The sequence below is a fragment of the Canis lupus genome, chromosome X (assembly GCF_011100685.1).
Source record: "Canis lupus familiaris isolate Mischka breed German Shepherd chromosome X, alternate assembly UU_Cfam_GSD_1.0, whole genome shotgun sequence".
Lineage (NCBI taxonomy): Eukaryota > Metazoa > Chordata > Mammalia > Carnivora > Canidae > Canis > Canis lupus.
The window spans coordinates 92,343,897-92,362,272 of NC_049260.1; the positions used below are offsets into that span (position 1 = coordinate 92,343,897).

The 18,376-nt window shown below is 48.6% G+C and overlaps 1 protein-coding gene across 4 annotated transcripts in view; it reads right to left on the bottom strand.

Annotated features, from left to right (window-relative positions):
- SEPTIN6 (septin 6) overlaps positions 1-18,376 on the bottom strand; it is a 67,116-nt gene that overhangs the window by 16,884 nt on the left and 31,856 nt on the right. For all 4 annotated transcript variants that reach the window (XM_038588184.1, XM_038588182.1, XM_038588183.1 and 1 more), the window contains exons 4-6: positions 11,191-11,377; positions 8,340-8,501; positions 1,395-1,491 (exon numbers count right to left, since the gene is read on the bottom strand). In XM_038588184.1, the coding sequence (XP_038444112.1) occupies positions 1,395-1,491; positions 8,340-8,501; positions 11,191-11,377 (446 nt within the window). The remainder of the gene's footprint in view (positions 1-1,394; positions 1,492-8,339; positions 8,502-11,190; positions 11,378-18,376) is intronic.

Below are 18,376 nucleotides of genomic sequence, written 5' to 3' on the forward strand. Positions count from 1 at the left end.
TGGGTCCAGGAACCATTCACAAATGTTCCTCAGATGGCAGAGAAGACCAAAACCTAGCACAGCTCTGATAACCAGTCTTGTCCTACCTATGGAAAATCTAGCGATCACTGGAGAGTCTATGGCATGCCCTAAAGCATGCTAGCCTTGTATGCAAGATGGACAATTTCTCACCCACTTCCCGTTGTTTGTTCAGTGGCAGGGATGAGGGTGCAGTGAATCAGCCAGCCTCTCACACATGGTGCCCCTGTGCTCAGAGACCCAGCCTAGAGCTGAAGACTTGAAGACACCTCTTCCTCCAATGGCAGCGTCCCAGGCCTTGCTTCATCCATAGAACTGACTAGTCCCACGGGTAGCTTATGCCGTGGTCAGGCACACCATGAAAGGAAGTTTCCTGAGTGTATATACATCTGTTTTGAAATTGTATAATAACCATATATATATGTATATATATACAAATATATATATATATACACACATACAGAAATAAAGAAGAAATTAATAACAATGTGTCTATAACGCAGGTGAAATAGTACCAGCACCTTGTGTCTCTTGACCTGGTCTTGAAAGAGACTTAACCACTATCCTGATTTGGGCTTTATCATCCTTCCTTTCTCTCTCTTTTTTTTTTTTAAAGATTTTATTTATTTATTCATGAGAGACACACACACAGAGAGAGAGGCAGAGACACAGGCAGAAGGAGAAGCAGGCTCCATGCGGGAGCCCTATGTGGGACTCGATCCCAGGACTCCAGGATCACGCCCTGGGCTAAAGGCGGCGCTAAACTGCTGAGCCACCCGGGCTGCCTTATTATCCTTTTTCTTTATAGTTTCGTCACTTATGTACGAATTACTCAAAATATAGATCTTGTTCCATTTTGTCTACTTTGGGAATTCATATTGATGGAATCACATGGCATGCATTCTTCTATGATTTATTGCGTTCAACATTATGTTTCTGAGGTTCATTCGTGCAGCAGTAACTATAATCCATTCATTTTCGCCACTGTCTGACATCCCATTAGATGAACATTTTGCAATTCATCTGATCTATTTTTGGTGGATATCTGGGTTGTTTGCTGATCATCTGCTATATTCTTGTACGTCTCCTAGTGCCCTTGGGCCAATACACATGCTTTCTCACATATTCCTTCTTACCTGGCTCCCCCTACATGTGTTTTTGTTTTAGGAATGCTTTCTCCATGAGGGACAAAGAGAGCTTGCTCACAGCAGAGAATCCAGGTGTGGGGCCAGAGTTTGCCCATCGCTGCCAGAAGCCCAAGCCAAAGGAGTACAGACCAGGGGACAAATTAGGGACTGGTCACATAACGGCTGGAGACAAAGAACGAGGCAGATGGCAGGGGCTCCCCAGGCCCCATCTCCCAGAGACTCACTCACCCTGCACCGTGCCCCAAGGATACTGCCGTGCCTTCATCATCTTGTTGCCTATCTTCAGCTCCTCCGTGCTACCGATGACAGCAAATGGCAGATGGGCCTGGAACAGAAGGCAAACTGGCTCAGAGCAGAGCTCCGGGAGGGAGGCACCCAGCATCCCTTGATATGACCATGGCCCAGGCTCCGGGGCCTTGGGCCCATCACACTGTGGTGTCCCTCCCCATCACTATCACCAAGAGGCATTTTTTCAGCTCTGAGCTGTGTGGGGCTAAGAGGCCTAGTCCGTTCAGAAATTCTCAATGACATGGCCGAGCAGAGAGAACAGACAAAGATGAAAAATAAGCAGAATGAGCAGATACACAGATGAGCATGCTTTTCAGAATACACAGGTACTGAGGGGTAAAGCCTTTGGAAGGTGGCTAAATGGGATGAGGGGGGCTAACAGGGACTGAGAGGGCAAGGATCGCTGCCCCCTCCCTGGGGTGTGAGAGCCGCAGGAGCCGGGATGTACTGCAATCACACTGTGGACTGAGTTGTATGTTCCTCATTTTCAAGGTTCCCTGAAGCAAGAGCTCACACTGAACTCTTGAGTCTAGAAGTCCACAAGTATTTTCCCACATGCTCATAACTGTGCTGAGTTGTTTTAAATGCCCTAAGGGAGACAAAAGAAGTAGAAGACACTCTAGGAGCTTATCTTGTTCAGAGCACCTGAATTGCACACCCAGAATCATATAAGACACAGTATGACCAAGGGCTCAAATGTAGGGTCTTATACCTGCACACAGAAGGTGCTTAATAAATACTACTTGAATGGCAGTAGCAGGGCCAAAAACAGGAGAGGAAAGAAAGGCAAAGTACAGAGGCACCTGGATGGCTCAGTGGTTGAGCATCTGCCTTTGGCTCAGGTCGTGATCCCAGGGTCCTGGGATCGAGTCCTGCATCAGGCTCCCCACAGGGATCCTGCTTCTCCCTCTGCCTATGTGTCTGCCTCTCTGTGTCTCTCATGAATAAATAAATAAAATCTTAAAAAAAAAGAAAATAAAGGCACAGTACAAACTCAGGAGTATGAGTGTGGTGCCTGCAGGGTGATAAGGAGCTGGGCCTGGCTGATGAAGGCTTTGTAGGTCCAAGAAGAGGCAACTAACTGCCCCCAACAGGTAGCATGGAGCTTGGGAACTGCCTCTGGTGCCCAGTCTCTCAGGGAGCTGGCCAAGTTATAAGTGCTATGATCACTGGCTAAGAGGAACCACTGAATAAATACTGTTGACCAATATTGTTTACAAAAATAAATAGTGGGTGAAGCCTCACCCAAAAGGGCTTTACACAGACAAGGGAAAGTCCACTGGAGCAAGCTTTCTGAGCTTGCTTGGAGAAACAGGTCTCAAGCACAGATATTTGGACTCGTTTGCTTACTCATCCATGCTACAAGTATTTACTGAGTCCCTACTATGTGCTAGGTATCAATAGTACAACGTTGAAAAAAATCTGCGAGCCTGCTCCTGGGGAGTACACAGTCTGGTACGGGAGAAAGACGTGCCCATAATAATAATACAGTAAAGTCTAGACTATAGACAGAAGTTCGAGAGCTGGAGGATCAGAGGGAGCAGCTTACTTCATGAAGTCACAGCAGGCTTCACAGAGGAGGTAGTAGCAATTATACCAATAGTTGGGGCACCTGGGTGGCTCAGTGGTTGAGCGTCTGCCTTCGGATCAGGTCATGATCCCGGGGTCCTGGGATCGAGTCCCACATCAGGCTCCCCACAGGGAACCTGCTTCTCCCTCTGCCTATGTCTCTGCCACCCTCTCTGTGTCTCTCATAAATAAATCCAAAAAATTCATACCAACAGTTGTGGTAGCTATAGAACTGGTGTGAGCAGCAGCAGCAGCTTAGGCAGCTCTAGGTCCCACCTGTCAGGTCCTCTACATGGCATGGCATCATTTTGTTGACCCTTTCCAACAGCACTGTGGAGTTAGGTATTATCAGCCCCATTTTATAGACAAGGAAACTGAGGTCCAGTTGCCAGCAGGCACACAATAGCAGGGGCCAGAGTAGGGATGGGACCCAGAACTCACTGGCTTCAAAGCCCACCACTGGACTTTGAAGTGGCCTGCCACTCTCACCTAGGGGGTTTGAGCAGCAGATGATGTGAGCACTCTCAAACCCTGGAGTGCCCCTGCGGCTCAAAGCCAGGTTATCAGAAGCAGTTCAATTCTGACAAACCTACAGCAAATGTCTTTTGCTTGCTGAATCAGTGTGCTGATGTCATAGCCACTCCCTCCCCTTTATTCTCTTTAGCATCTGCCCCCCCCCACCTCCAAGAATATTCTTCAGAGTGGAAAACCACAGGACTTAACCGGGAACTCAGCTCCAGGACACCCGCAAGTTCCCGAGGCGCTCGGCCATCCTGCAGAGGTGGCTCTCCCATCACCCCCTCTCAGCTGCTCTGAGTATCACCTCAGCAGACCCCTCCAGGCCTTCCCCCTGGCTGTGCCTGAAGTGGGGATGTGGAAAGAAGGAGGGACGAGGTTATGGATATATGGAAGACGGGCCAGGCTGGACACAGCAAATGCTACATTGGTCCTGGGGTGGGGGGGGGACTGAACAAGAGGGTCATTGGGAGTGCGACACATGGGGCGTTGGGGGGCCCCGAAGTCCTGACAACCCTGCCCAAGGGCCAGAGCTTTGTCGGAGGGACATCCAGGCACCGTCCATTCCCACTCAGGGCCCCACAACATGTTGGGAAGCTCAGATCCACCCCCAAGCACTTTCTGGGGGAAAATGCTGCCCCTCCTGCCAAGACCCAACGCTTCAGCCACATAACACAAAAGAGCCAGAGGGCGACCATGGCAGAGGGCTAGACCGAGGGAGGAGGTGAGAAAGAGAACCTTCTGGAGCATCCCTGACTCTCAGCTGAAAGTGATAGAGGAGGGTGTGTGAAGTGGGTGGGGACTTCTCTGGGCTAAAGAGGAAAGGAAGGGAAAAAAATCTGAGAATAAAGGCATTAAAGAAAACACACACACACATCAGTTTTTTATTCCCTTGAGCCTGTTATATTTATCCCCGCAAGACATTGTTAGTTAGGATGACAGGGTCACTTGCTTCCTCTCTTCCTTATAGCGCTGTCAATCTGTCTGTCAATCCCCACACTAAGGCACAGCTCCCGCCACAGCAGCTTCGGGGCTCCTGAGACCTCCCCCAGCACACTCTTGGCAACTGGCATCAATGTCTGTTTCGAGAAGCATATGCCAGGGTAATTTTTCTGAGTGCTCCCAGGCAGATCTCACTGGCTTCTCATGACAACTATACAGGGCGGTTCTCAAACACCCCACTTGTGATTAGGGGGAAACGACTCGCCCAGGTCCGTAAGTCCTGTGCCCAAATCTTCCCAGGGAGCAGTAAAGCCACCATGCTTTTGCTGCCAGCCTCTCCTAGCCACCCGCAGCAGCCTGCAGCCTGCCTCCTGGCTAAACAGCATCTGCTGGAAGTCACCTAACCATGCAGGGCGGGAAATCACGGAGCCAGGCTTTGGCCCTCTTTCTGCTGCTCTTCAGAGACTGGTGGCTTTGACCACCAGGAGAGAGTCGAGCAGAGCAAGGAGACGGTAAACCATCCAACCGACCACATTCCCAGGGGTGACACTTTGTTTGTGTGGGCCCAGGGAGGAGACTCTGCTGGCTGCAGGGACTGAAACACGGGCAGATGTGCCTCCAGATGTCAGACGTCCTGTCTCCGAAAATTCCAACAGATACTCTCAAGCCTCCTCTTGGAAGCCTGTTCTCAGATTCACTACCTTTCCAGTATTGTGTCTACCTTAAATTCTTCTCTATAGGGCAGCCCCGGGGGCCCAGCAATTTAGCGCCGCCTTAGGCCCAGGGTGTGATCCTGGAGACCCAGGATCGAGTCCCACATCGGGCTCCCTTCAAGGAGCCTGCTTCTCCCTCTGCCTGTGTCTCTGCCTCTCTCTCTCTGTGTCTCTCATGAATAAATAATACCTTAAAAAAGATTCCTCTCCATATATTTTAAAGTGTTTGATGATCCAATTGGCACGAATTATTCTATTCCAGTTCCAGTACATCCTTTAGAGTTGGGAAGCTGGATGACTGTTCTCCTCGCCCTGGTGAAACAGAGACTGTTGGGACTGTTTATTCCTTGTCTGAGAATAACCTGATCAGGAGTGGCTTCCTCTCAGTGAGGACACGATTTCCGAGGCATGCTGCTGCTTATGCCCATCCCCATTTCAGGCTCCTGCTGCCGACTGAGCAAAAGCACTGCTCAATCCTCTCTCAAGTCGACCTTGGGTGATTCCCACAAAAGTACATGCAAACATTGGAAATGGCACTGCTGCCTTGGACAAGGGACAAGCTTATGGCTGTGGGTCTCCCTGTGATCCATGTGCTCTCACTGGGCTTCTATGCTTTTGGGGGAGCCAAACCCAAGACCTCACAGATGGCCAATAGACCGAGCCAAGTCAAGTAACTGGGCCTATGCCCTCCCTGGCCCCTGGCCATGGTTTGAGCCATTCAAAGAACAACATTCAATTTGAACAACATAGCAATTTTTATCATTAAAGTCTACAGCCTTGAAAGTTATCAGAGCATGGGTTGAAGAAGCATGCAACAAGACCTCTCACTCCCTTCTCTCACTGACCCCCAATCTGAAGCCATTTTTCAGACCCACCTACAGGCCGAGAGGGAGGCTGAGACCTCATTACTCTTATTTCCCACCATGCAAATCCCTAGTGGGGAGCGGTGGCATGCCTGTATGCTCTTCTCCACTTAGGCAAGAGGCTTCTTCCACTTCTAAATCCAGTCCCCATGATGATTGGCTGGAATCAAATCCAGAATTGAAAGGCCAGTACCCATTCCTCCTACCACCCGCACCAGAGATATTGATGATGCAGCTTCATACACCACAGCTTGTCTGAAGACCTTGGGGACTTTCAACAGTTGTTCTAGTGGCAGACAGGTTAAGTCATCCCACATATGCATGTTAGAGCAGCGACTCCCCACCCTTTCCCCATCACAAGAGATAACACGTGGCATTCACATGCATGCCCCTTCCCACGGACATGCCCAATTCCAGGCACATTCTTCCCCACTCAAAAAAGCACAGTGGGATGTCAAGGAATGAGTGCTGAGTGATGTTATTATGGGGATAATCCTAAATCCACTCAAATTTAGTTTTTGTTTAAATATTTCATTTATTTATTTGAGAAAGAAATAGAGCAAGTGTGTGCACAGAGTGAGAGGGAGAAGCAGACCCCTCAGTGATCAGGGAGCCCAACATGGGGCTCAGTCCCAGGACCCCCGGATCATGACCTGAGCCAAAGGCAGATACTTCACTGACTGAGCCACCCAGGCATCCCTCAAATTTAGTTTTTCAAAGTGAAACACTGGCATACTTTGGACTGTTATAAGAAATGACCCAGAACTTCTTCACATCCAAAACAGCGTGGTTGAGAACCACTGCTTCACAGCACGAGAAGTTTCCAACCCTGAGGCTGAGCCTACCTACCCTAAGTTCAATCAGGAGGGCACAGCTGGGTGCAGAACAGAGCCCAAAATGACTGTCATTCCTGATTCACAATGTAGTGAGCTGTCGTTTGGGGTGAGGTCTTGAGATTGCTGACAATCCTTTACCCTATTTATTTGTAGCAAATCAAATCACCAGTCTGAAAGCTACCTGGTAACATAGGGCACCCAAGTTTGAAGGTATCTACTAGGGCCTGATGCTCTGAAGTGACTAAGTGCTTCTAGACATCAGTGCCAGTGACACCAGAAGACGCTTCCCTCGAGGTTCCCCTTTTTCTGCAGGCTAGGCACCCTTTCAGGTTTCCTCATCACAACAGAGCCTGGTTCTCATAGAAGTGCCCAGACTGCTTGAAAGGAGAAGTGTTCATCTTTCTGTTCCCCCTTTTTTCATGCTCATGATGGGTCAGAGAGGATAGGACTCCACCCACACCAATCCATGCATCCTTACTCATAGGCCACAGGAGTCAAAAGATGATGAGGGACTCCTAATAATGAACATATCTCAGGTTGTACCGATGGGCGGGCAGGCCAGTCAAGACAAGGACTTGCTGCCCCGCTGCTCATTTGTTGGCCAAATTCTAAGAGGTAGCAACTGATACCATAATGATAACTCAGGGGCGGTGGCAGCAGCAGGAAAATTTTCTAAAAATGGCTTTTACTGCAAGGCTTTCCTGAGTTTGGTTATGCCCAGGCATTATGTCATTAGGAAAAACTGATGCCTCTCAACAGAGGGAAAAAAAAGTCTGTTCCCAAAGCAGAGGCTTTCTGAAAGCTATTAGCTGTCTCCTTGAAATCACAACATTGAAGATTTCGCAGCAACAGCATCAACATGTTGTAAAGAAGCATGAGGAGATGTTTGACTGTCCGCCTTGCTCATTACTCATTCCTCTAGTTGGGGGGGTTAGCAGAAGAGGAGGCTATATGTCATTCTCCCATTCCCAGGGGTTGAGAGCTCGATTATCTGAGTACATATTATCCTGGAAGTCTCGGAAGCCAGCCAGCTTTTTCGCTGATTGTCATGGCACTGTTTTGGTCAGAGAGGAGAACCGGTTGCCTTTCTGGCAGTCCCCACAGGGGGTGGGGGGGTGCTGGCTTAGACTGAAGCAGCACCAAAGAGGAAAGTGGAAGGAGAGGTCTGAATCTCCAGCTCCAGACTCTTCCTCAGGTTGGCCTTTCCCTCCCTCGGTCTCTGGCTATTAATCTCTGCCTCTCTGAGGCTTTGAAGCCATCACCGCTAAGGGAGAAGAGCTGTTCTGGTTCTGGATTCTTTCTCACAAACCCCTGAGATTTAGATGATCGAGAGTCGACCGCGCTAAAATGGACTGTGATGTTCAGCGGCTTGTTTGTAAAATAATGACAATAGAAATAAGCAGCAAATGGTCAGAAAGATGAACGAACCCCTGTGCTCCCACTCACGTTCATGGTTCCGTTGATCTCTGCCACAGACTCATCATCTGTAGGGAATTGGTAGATCTGGACCCCATTGCTGACAAGTTCGCTGGTGATTTTGATTTTGAACTTTGTTAGCTCACTCTTAGAGATGGCATCTGATTTGGCAATGATAGGGATGATGTTCACCTAGGGAAGGGAGGAGCAAAGCAGGATCATTGTTGGTAATCTGCAACCCATAGCAGCATGACAGAGGACTTCCACCAGGTGCCAGAAGGAACAGCTCGACCCAATGGTCCAGAACTGGCCACCTCCGTCGCCAAAGAACAATATGACAAATGACAATGGGTGCTGCTTACTAAGCGCTGAGTACTGAACTAAGTGCTTTGACATGGATTAACACAATGAGTCCTGACAACAACCCTCTCACTTTACCGATGAGAAACTGAGGCGTAGAGAGGCTAAGTAACTTGTCCAAGGCAGGTAAATAGCAGAACTGAGATCCAGATCCAAGTTTAGCCTTATTCCTAAATCCACAGTCTTAGCCAGCTCAGTTCCAAATTGATGAGCTGTGTGATATTTTCCTTATCAAGATCACCACTTGGGTGATTCCAAAGCAGAAAGATGACAGTTGGGGATCTGTGGTTGACAAGGAGGGGAGGTGGCGACTCCTTGTAAAAAGTAAATTGTCCCAACCTATCCAGTGCAGGCGAGCCCCAGGATTTTAGGGACCCATCCCCATGGGCCACGGCAGGGAAGGGAGGCAGGGCAGAGCTCCGTGCAGATGCTCACCTGGCAGCAAACATGCGAACCAGCCCAGCTGGATGAAGATGACCCTCTCAGTTACCAGTGTGATCCGAGACTTAATGCAAAAAGAGGTATACTGCCTGAGTTTCACGATTAATTTCTGCATAAAGCAAGCAGATTTATGTGCCCAATATCAGACAGCAGGATGAAGGCCTAATGCCACCCCAAAGTTCAATCCACCTGAACCCTGCTCCTTGAAGTTACTCCAAGGAGAGACAAGGCTTTTGCTGAGGGAAGGGAAAGAATGGTGAAATGCACATGCATTTGTGAGCCAGAGCACACCTAAGCTCAGGTGCCCAAGGAGAACATGGGTGTCCCCGCCAGCAGACTCCGGCGGGGCAACACGGATAGTGCTTGGGCCCCAGAAGGAGCTCTACACTTGGAACCTGAAATCGCCTGCTTTACGCTTTTGCCTTCGGAGTAGCCATAAAGGCTGCCACCAGTTTCACATGCTAGGTCAAAGAAAGATTGGACCCTATAGGCACCCTCCTTGAAGTCTTTGCAGGAGGATGGCGGGTCAAAGCCCTTGCCAAGGTAGAACAGCAGGCAGAGCCAATCCGCCCTGTCACTTTCCACCATGTCCCCATCGACACTACAAGCATATGCCAAGGCTGCTTAACTTCAACCGACCCACGCCCCAGGTCACCAGCGCATGGCTCTCTGCTGCCCTATACAGGACATGCAGGGCATAGCGACATTTCCAGAGCAGCCCCCTTACTGGTGGGTGGGGAGCTCATTGCTGTAAAAAAAAAAAAAAGAAAGAAAAGAAAAAAATCACTCCTATTTTGATTTAAGCTCAATATCGGTTTTTATCACGTATATGCTACTACATAATGCCTATCAGTTAGAAATGTCAGAAAATAAAATGCCTTGGAGTCAGAGAGAGCCAGGTCCGAATCACAGACCCATTACAAGTTGTCTGACCTGGAACGAGCTACTTCATTCTCCGTGCCTCACTCTTCTCATGAGGAAATGGGAACAACAGTATCCACCACACTGGATAATACTGGAAGGATGAAATAAAGTAATGCATACTAAGTACTCATCCCAGGGCCAGGCACATATGAAATGCTAGCGGAAAATGTATTCGGCTTTTGAAAGAATCCTGTGTCAATTCTTCTGTGCAGCCAACAGTCCTTTCACATGAAGAATCCTCGTCTGATTTCTACCTGGCATGGCACTTTCATTTTTCAGTTCCTTTTAGAGCAGGACATGACTGATTCACACAGCCATCTTTCTCAGGAATAGAGGCCATAGAACTTGGTTCCATGGATCTGAGTTCGAATCTAGCCTCTACCTGGAGCTAGCTATATGACAACAGGCAGGTCCCTGCACCTCTTAGAGCCTCGGTTTCCCCTTCCGTGAGTGGGGAATAATGATAATGCTTGCCTTACTGGCTTGTGAAAATTCAAGGAGATACTCCAGGGGGTACGTGCACAGCAGTGCTTGAGGATTTAACAAATGTTAGCTGCTGTTACTAAAATTATAATTGATAATAAAAACAATAACTTTCCAAGTCCAGTTTGCATGTCTGATTCTCGTCCAGGCCAGTTAATCCTGGGGCAAAGGAAAAACATCTTTCCGTCCCAAAAGGCTGAGCCCCTAGACCTAAACGGCCACCTTGCTCACAGTCACCCTTGACACCCCTAGATGGATCAGGGCAGAAAGACAGCTCAGGGCAAACCCATGCCATCATGCAGGGAAGACGGATCACAAAGCACACCACACAGGTGCTGGATCTATACCACCATTTTGGGACGTCTGGGTGGCTCAGTGGTTGAGTGTCTGCCTTCGGCTCAGGGCCTGATCCCAGAGTCCTGGGATCAAGTCCTGCATTGGGCTCCCCATGGGGAACCTGCTTCTCCTTCTGTCTCTGCTTCTCTCTCTGTGTCTCTTATGACTAAATAAATATTTTTTTAAATACCACCATCTTTCTGGAGGGACAGGGAATGAAGGAGAGGATGAGGCCACAAATTGTCTCCTGGAACCCGGCACATATGTGGCAAGAGAGATCAGTAAGAGTGATTCCGGTGTGCCCAGCCTCCCGCCGGCCCTCGCCCCTGCTGCGCACCTTACTATCCAGCTTCTTCATGGTCACCAGGTCCAGAGACTTCAGGGAATGGCCCGTGGGGGCGATGAAGTACAAGCAGGCGTGGATTCGGGAGTCGTGGTAGGTGTGCAGTACCCTGCGGATCTTCAGCTCCTCCTGCAGGTAGGCTTCGAACTGGGCGTCGATGAATTCTACGATGGGCTTGTAGCTGGGGGTGGGATGCGGGGCGGGGAGGGGGAGAGCAAGGAAATGGCCTGACAGCTTCCAAAACCCCGGGTTTGGAGACAGTCCCTTTCCAAAGTTTAAAATGCCCTTGGTAACCTGACTTTCCCCTCCAGCTGGGTTCCTCCATCTCCCTTCGAAGGGCCGCCCACCCACAGTTGCTGCCAGTGGGCAGGAGACCTTGGCTCTGGAATGCCCACATCTCCCCTCTCATCCCAATCCTGCCCTCCCAGACCTCGGGGTCATGGAATGTCCACCTCCTCTTCCATACAGCCTTCCCCACTTCCCCATTTCTGCCAGAAATCCCTACCGCGACCCCAGAGCATAAAAAATAATAATTATGCTATTGGATCGCTTCCTCTGGTTTTACCAGGATTGCTGTTCCCTCAGATAGACTGTATCCCTCTGAGGGGCAGAGACCATGGAGGGCACTTGTCTACACTGTGTGGGGCCCCAATGCCATGTAGAACCCACTGGCAGCGTCTGTGGGTGGACTGGTTCCACGTCTGTGCTTCATGAGTCTCACCCCAGTGCCTAGCATGGGAGCCGGCTACACAGTGGTGGCCAGGACGTCTCCTTGACCCAACGCTGGGGCATCTGGTCAGAATGCTCCGGGTGCTGCTCTGTCTTGCTGGGTTTACGGCACAGCCCACATAGCTCCCCTAAGATCCACATATTTTTCTCGTTCTCATTTCCCCCAAGAGTGTGACTTTAAAATCTAAGCATGTGGACAACATTTGGTAAAGAGTCTTCCCACCCCAACCCCCACTCCCTCCCAACCCCAGCTCACTGAGTCTCCAGGCCAGGTCCCCTTTATGACCCAGATTCTTGCCAGGGCGTCTTAAACAAGAGCCAGTCCTCCGCTCCTCCCTGTCCTGGGAAGCTTCTCTCTTCTCTCCCCGGCCATTCCTGCCACCCCTGCAGCTTCCTTCTGCTCTAACTAGGTCAGCTGGGCTTCAGCTCGGCCTCTCCCCCTCTGCCCACTGCCTTGCTGTCCAGGGCTTCCTCCCTTCAAGCCAGAGGAGGTTTGTTATCCAACCCTGGGGCAGTGAGCTTGCAGCTACCACTGCCAGATGGAAACACCATCAAAGGGAGCTGGGCCCAGCCAAGTCTTCCCACCTGCAGCAGCCCCCAACCTGAGCCTTTTTTGAAAGATCCCCGTGGTCGAGAAGGGAAAATAGCTTAAAAAAAAAAAAAAGAATCACCAAATTCTAGATTCTGAGAGCTACAGACAGAGGAGAGATCCAGGTGCAAGGTATCTCTGGAGCCCCAGAGAAGAATCTAAAAATAAAATCTTTTTTTGCTTCTTTTGATCTGAGCCAAACATCATTCTGAAGGGTAACAGCATCCAAGAAACTCTTGGTTGTAGAGATCCTTAGAAGGTTCCTGAAGAATTAGGAGCAAGGCTGGGGGATGCATCCCTTAGACTTATCTAATTAATTTTCAGATGATTGGCTCATTTAAACTATCTAATCATGGCACTGCTTCTTTTTTTTCCTCCATTACATAGCTTCTCTTACTTCATTTTTTTTTTTTTTTTTGGTCTGCAAAAGGAACCAAAGGAGGGGAAAAAAGGTGCATTCTGAGCTTTTTCTCACCCTCCCCACCACCCCCACCCCAGCCCATCCCAGTATCTAGTGATACTGGGCCTATCTTTCTACTGCTGCCAGGCTCTTAGAGGTCTTGGAAGAGGTGCCTGGATCAGACCAGCCAAACCAGCCAATCAACCCACAGCATTTGGTTTAGACTAATCATAATGGCTGATTCATCTCTGTCTTACTCATCTGTGTATCATTGGTGACCAGTGTGGTCATCTGGAATATAGTATGGTCTCCGCCCCACTCTGTTGTAGTCTGGAATACAGTATGGTTTCTGCCTCCAGTCTATGATAAACCTTACTCCCATAGGTAGGCTCTGCACAAATGTTTCCTTCTCCTAGGTGACACCTGATTCTCCTCCGTCAAAGACCTGCCTTCCTTCATAGACCTTCTCAGCTGGAAATTTCTCCATCTCTCACACCCAAGTTCATGGAGGGGTGGGGAGGGCAGCTTCCTTCTAGCTCATTACTCCCCAGCCTCCTACAATCTCTTCCATCTGCTACAAAACCCAGTCCCAAGGAGCGCCTGGGTGGCTCACTCCATCAAGCATCTGACTCTTGGTTTCTGTTCAGGTCGTGATTCAGGGTCATGAGATTGAGCCCCGCTGTGGGCTCCTCACTCAGCGGGGAGTCTGCTTGAGATTTTCCCTCGGGATGCCTGGGTGACTCAGTGGTTGAGCATCTGCCTTCGGCTCAGGTCATGATCCCGGGGCCTTGGAATCGAGTCCCACGTCGGACTCCCTGCAGGGAGTCTGCTTCTCCCTCTGCCTATGTCTCTGCCTCTCATGAATAAATAAATAATCTTAAAAAAAAAAAGTGATTCTCCCTCTCCCTCTGCCGCAACCCCCACTGGCGTGCATGCGCTCTTTTTTTCCAAAATAGTCTTTCTTTAAAAATTTTTTATTTATTTATGATAGTCACACACACACACACACACACACACACACACACACACACAGAGAAGCAGGTACAAAATAGTCTTTAAAAAAAAAAAAAAACAGCTTCAACATGATCCACCCCTCCTTGTCACTACTGTTTGGCTTTCATGTTTTAGGGCAGGAGCTCTTAACCAGGGCTCCAGACTTCCAAGGGAAGAAGACTTCCAATGGAAAGAATTCATAGGATCCACAAAGTTGGATAGGAAAAAAAAATCTTCTTCACTAAGCGCTCTCAGTGGTTCCTTCAGGTACAAACATGGGTAACAATCTATAGTAATTTTAAGCAGTACCTGTGATTTCACAGTCAATAGAAATCACTGATATTTTTGCTTCCAATCACAAGTTGTTGCAAATATCTCAAAATAGCAGTTATACTTACACGACTTCTAAATTATGATAGTTATTAGAGCTGCACACATAGGTATTATTTCAGGAACTAATAAAGAAGGACATGGATTACTAAATAACAATTTGAAAATATTTTGGGAACTGTATTTTTAGTATAACTGGCATGTTTTAGGCATTTAAAATCTAAGAATGAGGTCCATAGGCCTCACTAGATTGCTAAAGAGGCCAAAAGCACAAAGAATTCATGGTCTGGACACTACATCTTATTCCTTTCAATAACAGGGATAAAGAGTGACGGGGCAGGGGGACGCCTGGGTGGCTCAGCAGTTGGGTGTCTGCCTTTGACTCAGGGCGTGATCCCAGGGTCTGGGATCGAGTCCCACATCAGCCTCCTTGCAGGGAGCCTGCTTCTCCCTCTGCCTGTGTCTCTCCCCGTCTGTGTGTGTGTCTCTCATGAATAAATAAAATCTTTTTTTAAAAAGTGACTGGGAAGGCTTCCCAGACAATGTGATCTTTGAGCTGCATGGATGGGAATAAGAGAGCCATGGGCGAATTTGGGAGAAGAGCATTCCAGAGAGGAATAACAAAAGTAATGGTCCAGAGGCAGAAAAGAGCTTGAGGAGATTTGCCATAAAAAGAAGGCAAGGGGGGCACCTGGATGGCCCAGTGGTTGAGCATCTGCCTTTGGCTCAGGTCATGATCCCAAGGTCCTGAGATTGAGCATCACATTGGGCTCTCTGATCAGCGGGGGTCTGCTCCCTCTCCCTCTGCCCCCTCGCCCTGCCCCTGCTCTCTCTGTCTCTCAAATTACCAAAAAAAAACTTTAATATTAAAAAAAAAGAAAGAAGGCAAGGGAGCTGGGAGCTAGTAGTGCAGGAAGGAAGAATAATGAAGTACTCACAATTGCCAAAAGATGAAAACAACCCAATGGCCATCAACTGATGACTGGCTAAACAAAAGTTGGGAGATCCATACAATGGAATATTATTCAGTCTCTAAAAGGAAGACAAAAAAAAAAACAAAAACAAAAAAAAAACAAAAAAAAAACAAAAAACAAAAACAAACAAAAAAAATAAAATAAATAAAATAAAATAAAAGGAAGACAAGTCTGATGCATGCTGCCCCGGGGGGGTGAACCTCGAAAACACCTTTCAAGTGAAAGAAATCAGACACAAAAGGTCGAATGTTGTATGATTCCACTTACATGAGGTGCCTACAATAGTCAGTCATCAAGAAAGAAAATAGAATCGTGGTTACCATGGAATGAGCGGAGAGAATGGAGAGTTAGCGTTTAATGTTTCCTTTTGGGGTGATGAGAATGTTTGGAACTAGGTGGTTGCACAGCGTTTTGAATGTATTAAGTGCCACTGAATTGTTCACTTTAAAATAGTTAATTGTATATTGTGGGAATTTCTCCTTATTAAAAACAAGAACAGGGGCACCTGGGTGGCTCAGTTGGTTAACAGTCCGACTCTGGATCTCAGCTCAGGTCCTTCCTTTTTTTTAAGATTTTATTTATTTATTTATTTATTTATTTATTTATTTATTTATTTATTTATTCATGAGAGACACAGGCAGAGGGAGACGCAGGCTCCCTATGGGGAGCCTGATGCGGGACTGGATCCTAGGACCCCGGGATCACGCCCTGACCTGAAGGCAGATGCTCAACCACTGAGCCACCCAGGCGTCCCTCAGCTCAGGTCTTGATCTCAGAGTCATGGGTTCAAGCCCCACGTTGGGCTCCATGCTGGGTGTGGAGTCTACTTAAAAAAAAATAAATAAAGGAAAAAAACCCAAGAATAGTAAAAGATGAAGCAAACAAGGTAGCAGGGGATAGATCACATAGGGTTTATGAGCAGGATATAGTAAGGGGTTTTTACTGTGAACAGGGTCTTCTGTTCCATAATGTTCTCTAGTTAGTTATTGTTGCTTGATAAGAAGTCCTTGGTTTTCTTCATGTCTGCCTATTTTGAAACTGGCTACCTAACCGAACTGTTATTCATTAGAATTGTTTTCCAGGTGATTGATTACCTCGGGTTTCTTAAACAGTCCTACTATAGAAAAATAATGATTTTACCTCTCGGTGAGCACTTTTCAATTGTCATCTTTCTAGACACTGTTGACCAGTTCCTTCTTGAAACACTGCCCTCTGACTTCATTGCCACCATTATCTCCTACCTCTAGAACTCTTCTTTCTCACTCACCTCAAATCTTGGCTTGTCTCGAAGGTTCCATCCTGGACCATCTTTCGCTGTCATTCCACATATTGCACACACCTATCCCTGAGTGGTCTCCCTCATTCCGGTGGCTGCAGCTGTCACCGCCTCCCAATCACACTTCCTAGACACCTCAGGGTGATCCCGGTCCCTCCCTCTCCCATGTGCCAGTCCTCTGGGCAGACACAGCCATCAGAGCCCCCCAACTCCTGCTAGAAACTCACAAAGCCCAGTCACAGACACTGTGCTTGAGCATAACCATCTCGGGCATTGGCACCAAGGTAGCACCAGGTCAGGTCTGCAGGAACAAAGCCAAAAATGATGACAGCTAATTTAGTCTATCACCCTCCCTGCAGTCACCTCTCCTTCCCTCCTCGGGAATCCCGAGTCTGCTCTGTCCTCCACGGACTCTCCCCCTGGAGCTCTCCTGCTTCACATGCTCTTGCACTGTGACCTCTGAAACCACCACCCCCAGAACCCTGATAAACGCAACTGCCTACAGTTTTGGCACTCAGGGTCTGGTCCTTGGACCAGCAGCACAGAGACGCCACCTGAGGCTTGTTGGAAATGCACAATCCCAGTCCCCAACCCAGACCTACAGGATCAGAGTCTGCATTTTCTCAAGAGCCTCGGGGGCTTGAATGCTTGAATGCAAGATGAAAGTTTAAGCAGCGCTGACCTCTATCAGCTTCCTTTTACAGAACTTGCCTACTTCTTTGCCCTAAATGGAAACCTAATCCCCTCTGTCCTACCCCCAGGATACCACCACCCTGAAGACCTCATTACGCAGCAGCCCTCTCTGGAGGAGGCTGCTCATTCTCCCACGACCTGGGTGCCTTGGGGTCAGCGGGGTGGGCATTCGTGTAGCTTCCCAGTGCCACTTCCAGACTGTTCCTCCACTACCTCAGTGTAAAACCTTTTCTTCATCTGAGACGTATTCCATCCTCTCCTGGTGGCACCTGACCCACAGTCTCTCTCTCCCCATCCTGGGTGACGGCCATGTGCTTGTAGACAACCCATCAACCTTCAGCCTCTCTTCCCTGATTGTCTGAACTCCACAACGTTCGGGCTCCCTCTACTGCAGCCGCCTACACACCTCACCATGAGCCAGACCAGCTTCCCCCAAGACAGCCTCTAACTTCCCGCTCTCTGGCCACAGCCTCACATCTTTCCAACACTCTTACATCCTGGATCTTTCACCTCATGGAATCCTCAGGTACCTTGACCTCTTTATTATCTCACAGGTGATCAGCCCCTTGCTGGCCTCATCTCCTTCTCGGCCCTGGCTGAACCCTTAACTGATTACCCGAACCACTTTTAGCCACACTTGCATCTCCACGATACCCCTGCCATCCACCCTACTGGCCCAGCAAACTGCTGCGATGAATCAATTTCAGGATCTGTCCTTCACTCCTACACTGAGGCTGCTCAAATTAGCTAGAGGCCATCACCAAAGTCTTTGCACCCAAAGCCATGGCCTCCAGCCTCAGAGAGAACAACAAGACAATGCCATTACTTGACCTTGATTGGCTGCATTTCCCATCACCTCCATTGGGCATTCCAAACTTTCACTACTTTCCTCAAGCTCCAAAACCTACTCGTGACATCTTCATTCTCACAAGATGGTCTTACCTCCTACGTTACCAACAAAATTTGGGCCATCAGCCTCACAGCAGCTAGATTCCCCTCTCCTCTAAAACTGAATCAGCCCTTCCTGACTGCCTTCTAGTCTCAGAAGACAAAGGGCCCCTCATAGTGTGCAAGGCCCATTGTCCTTCGTGCACTAGCTCTCATTCCTTTTAGGCTCTTTGAGAATCTTGCTTCATCTATTAGCTCCTCGCCCCCTACTGACTCTTTCTCCTCAACCTATAAACATGCTTAAGTCT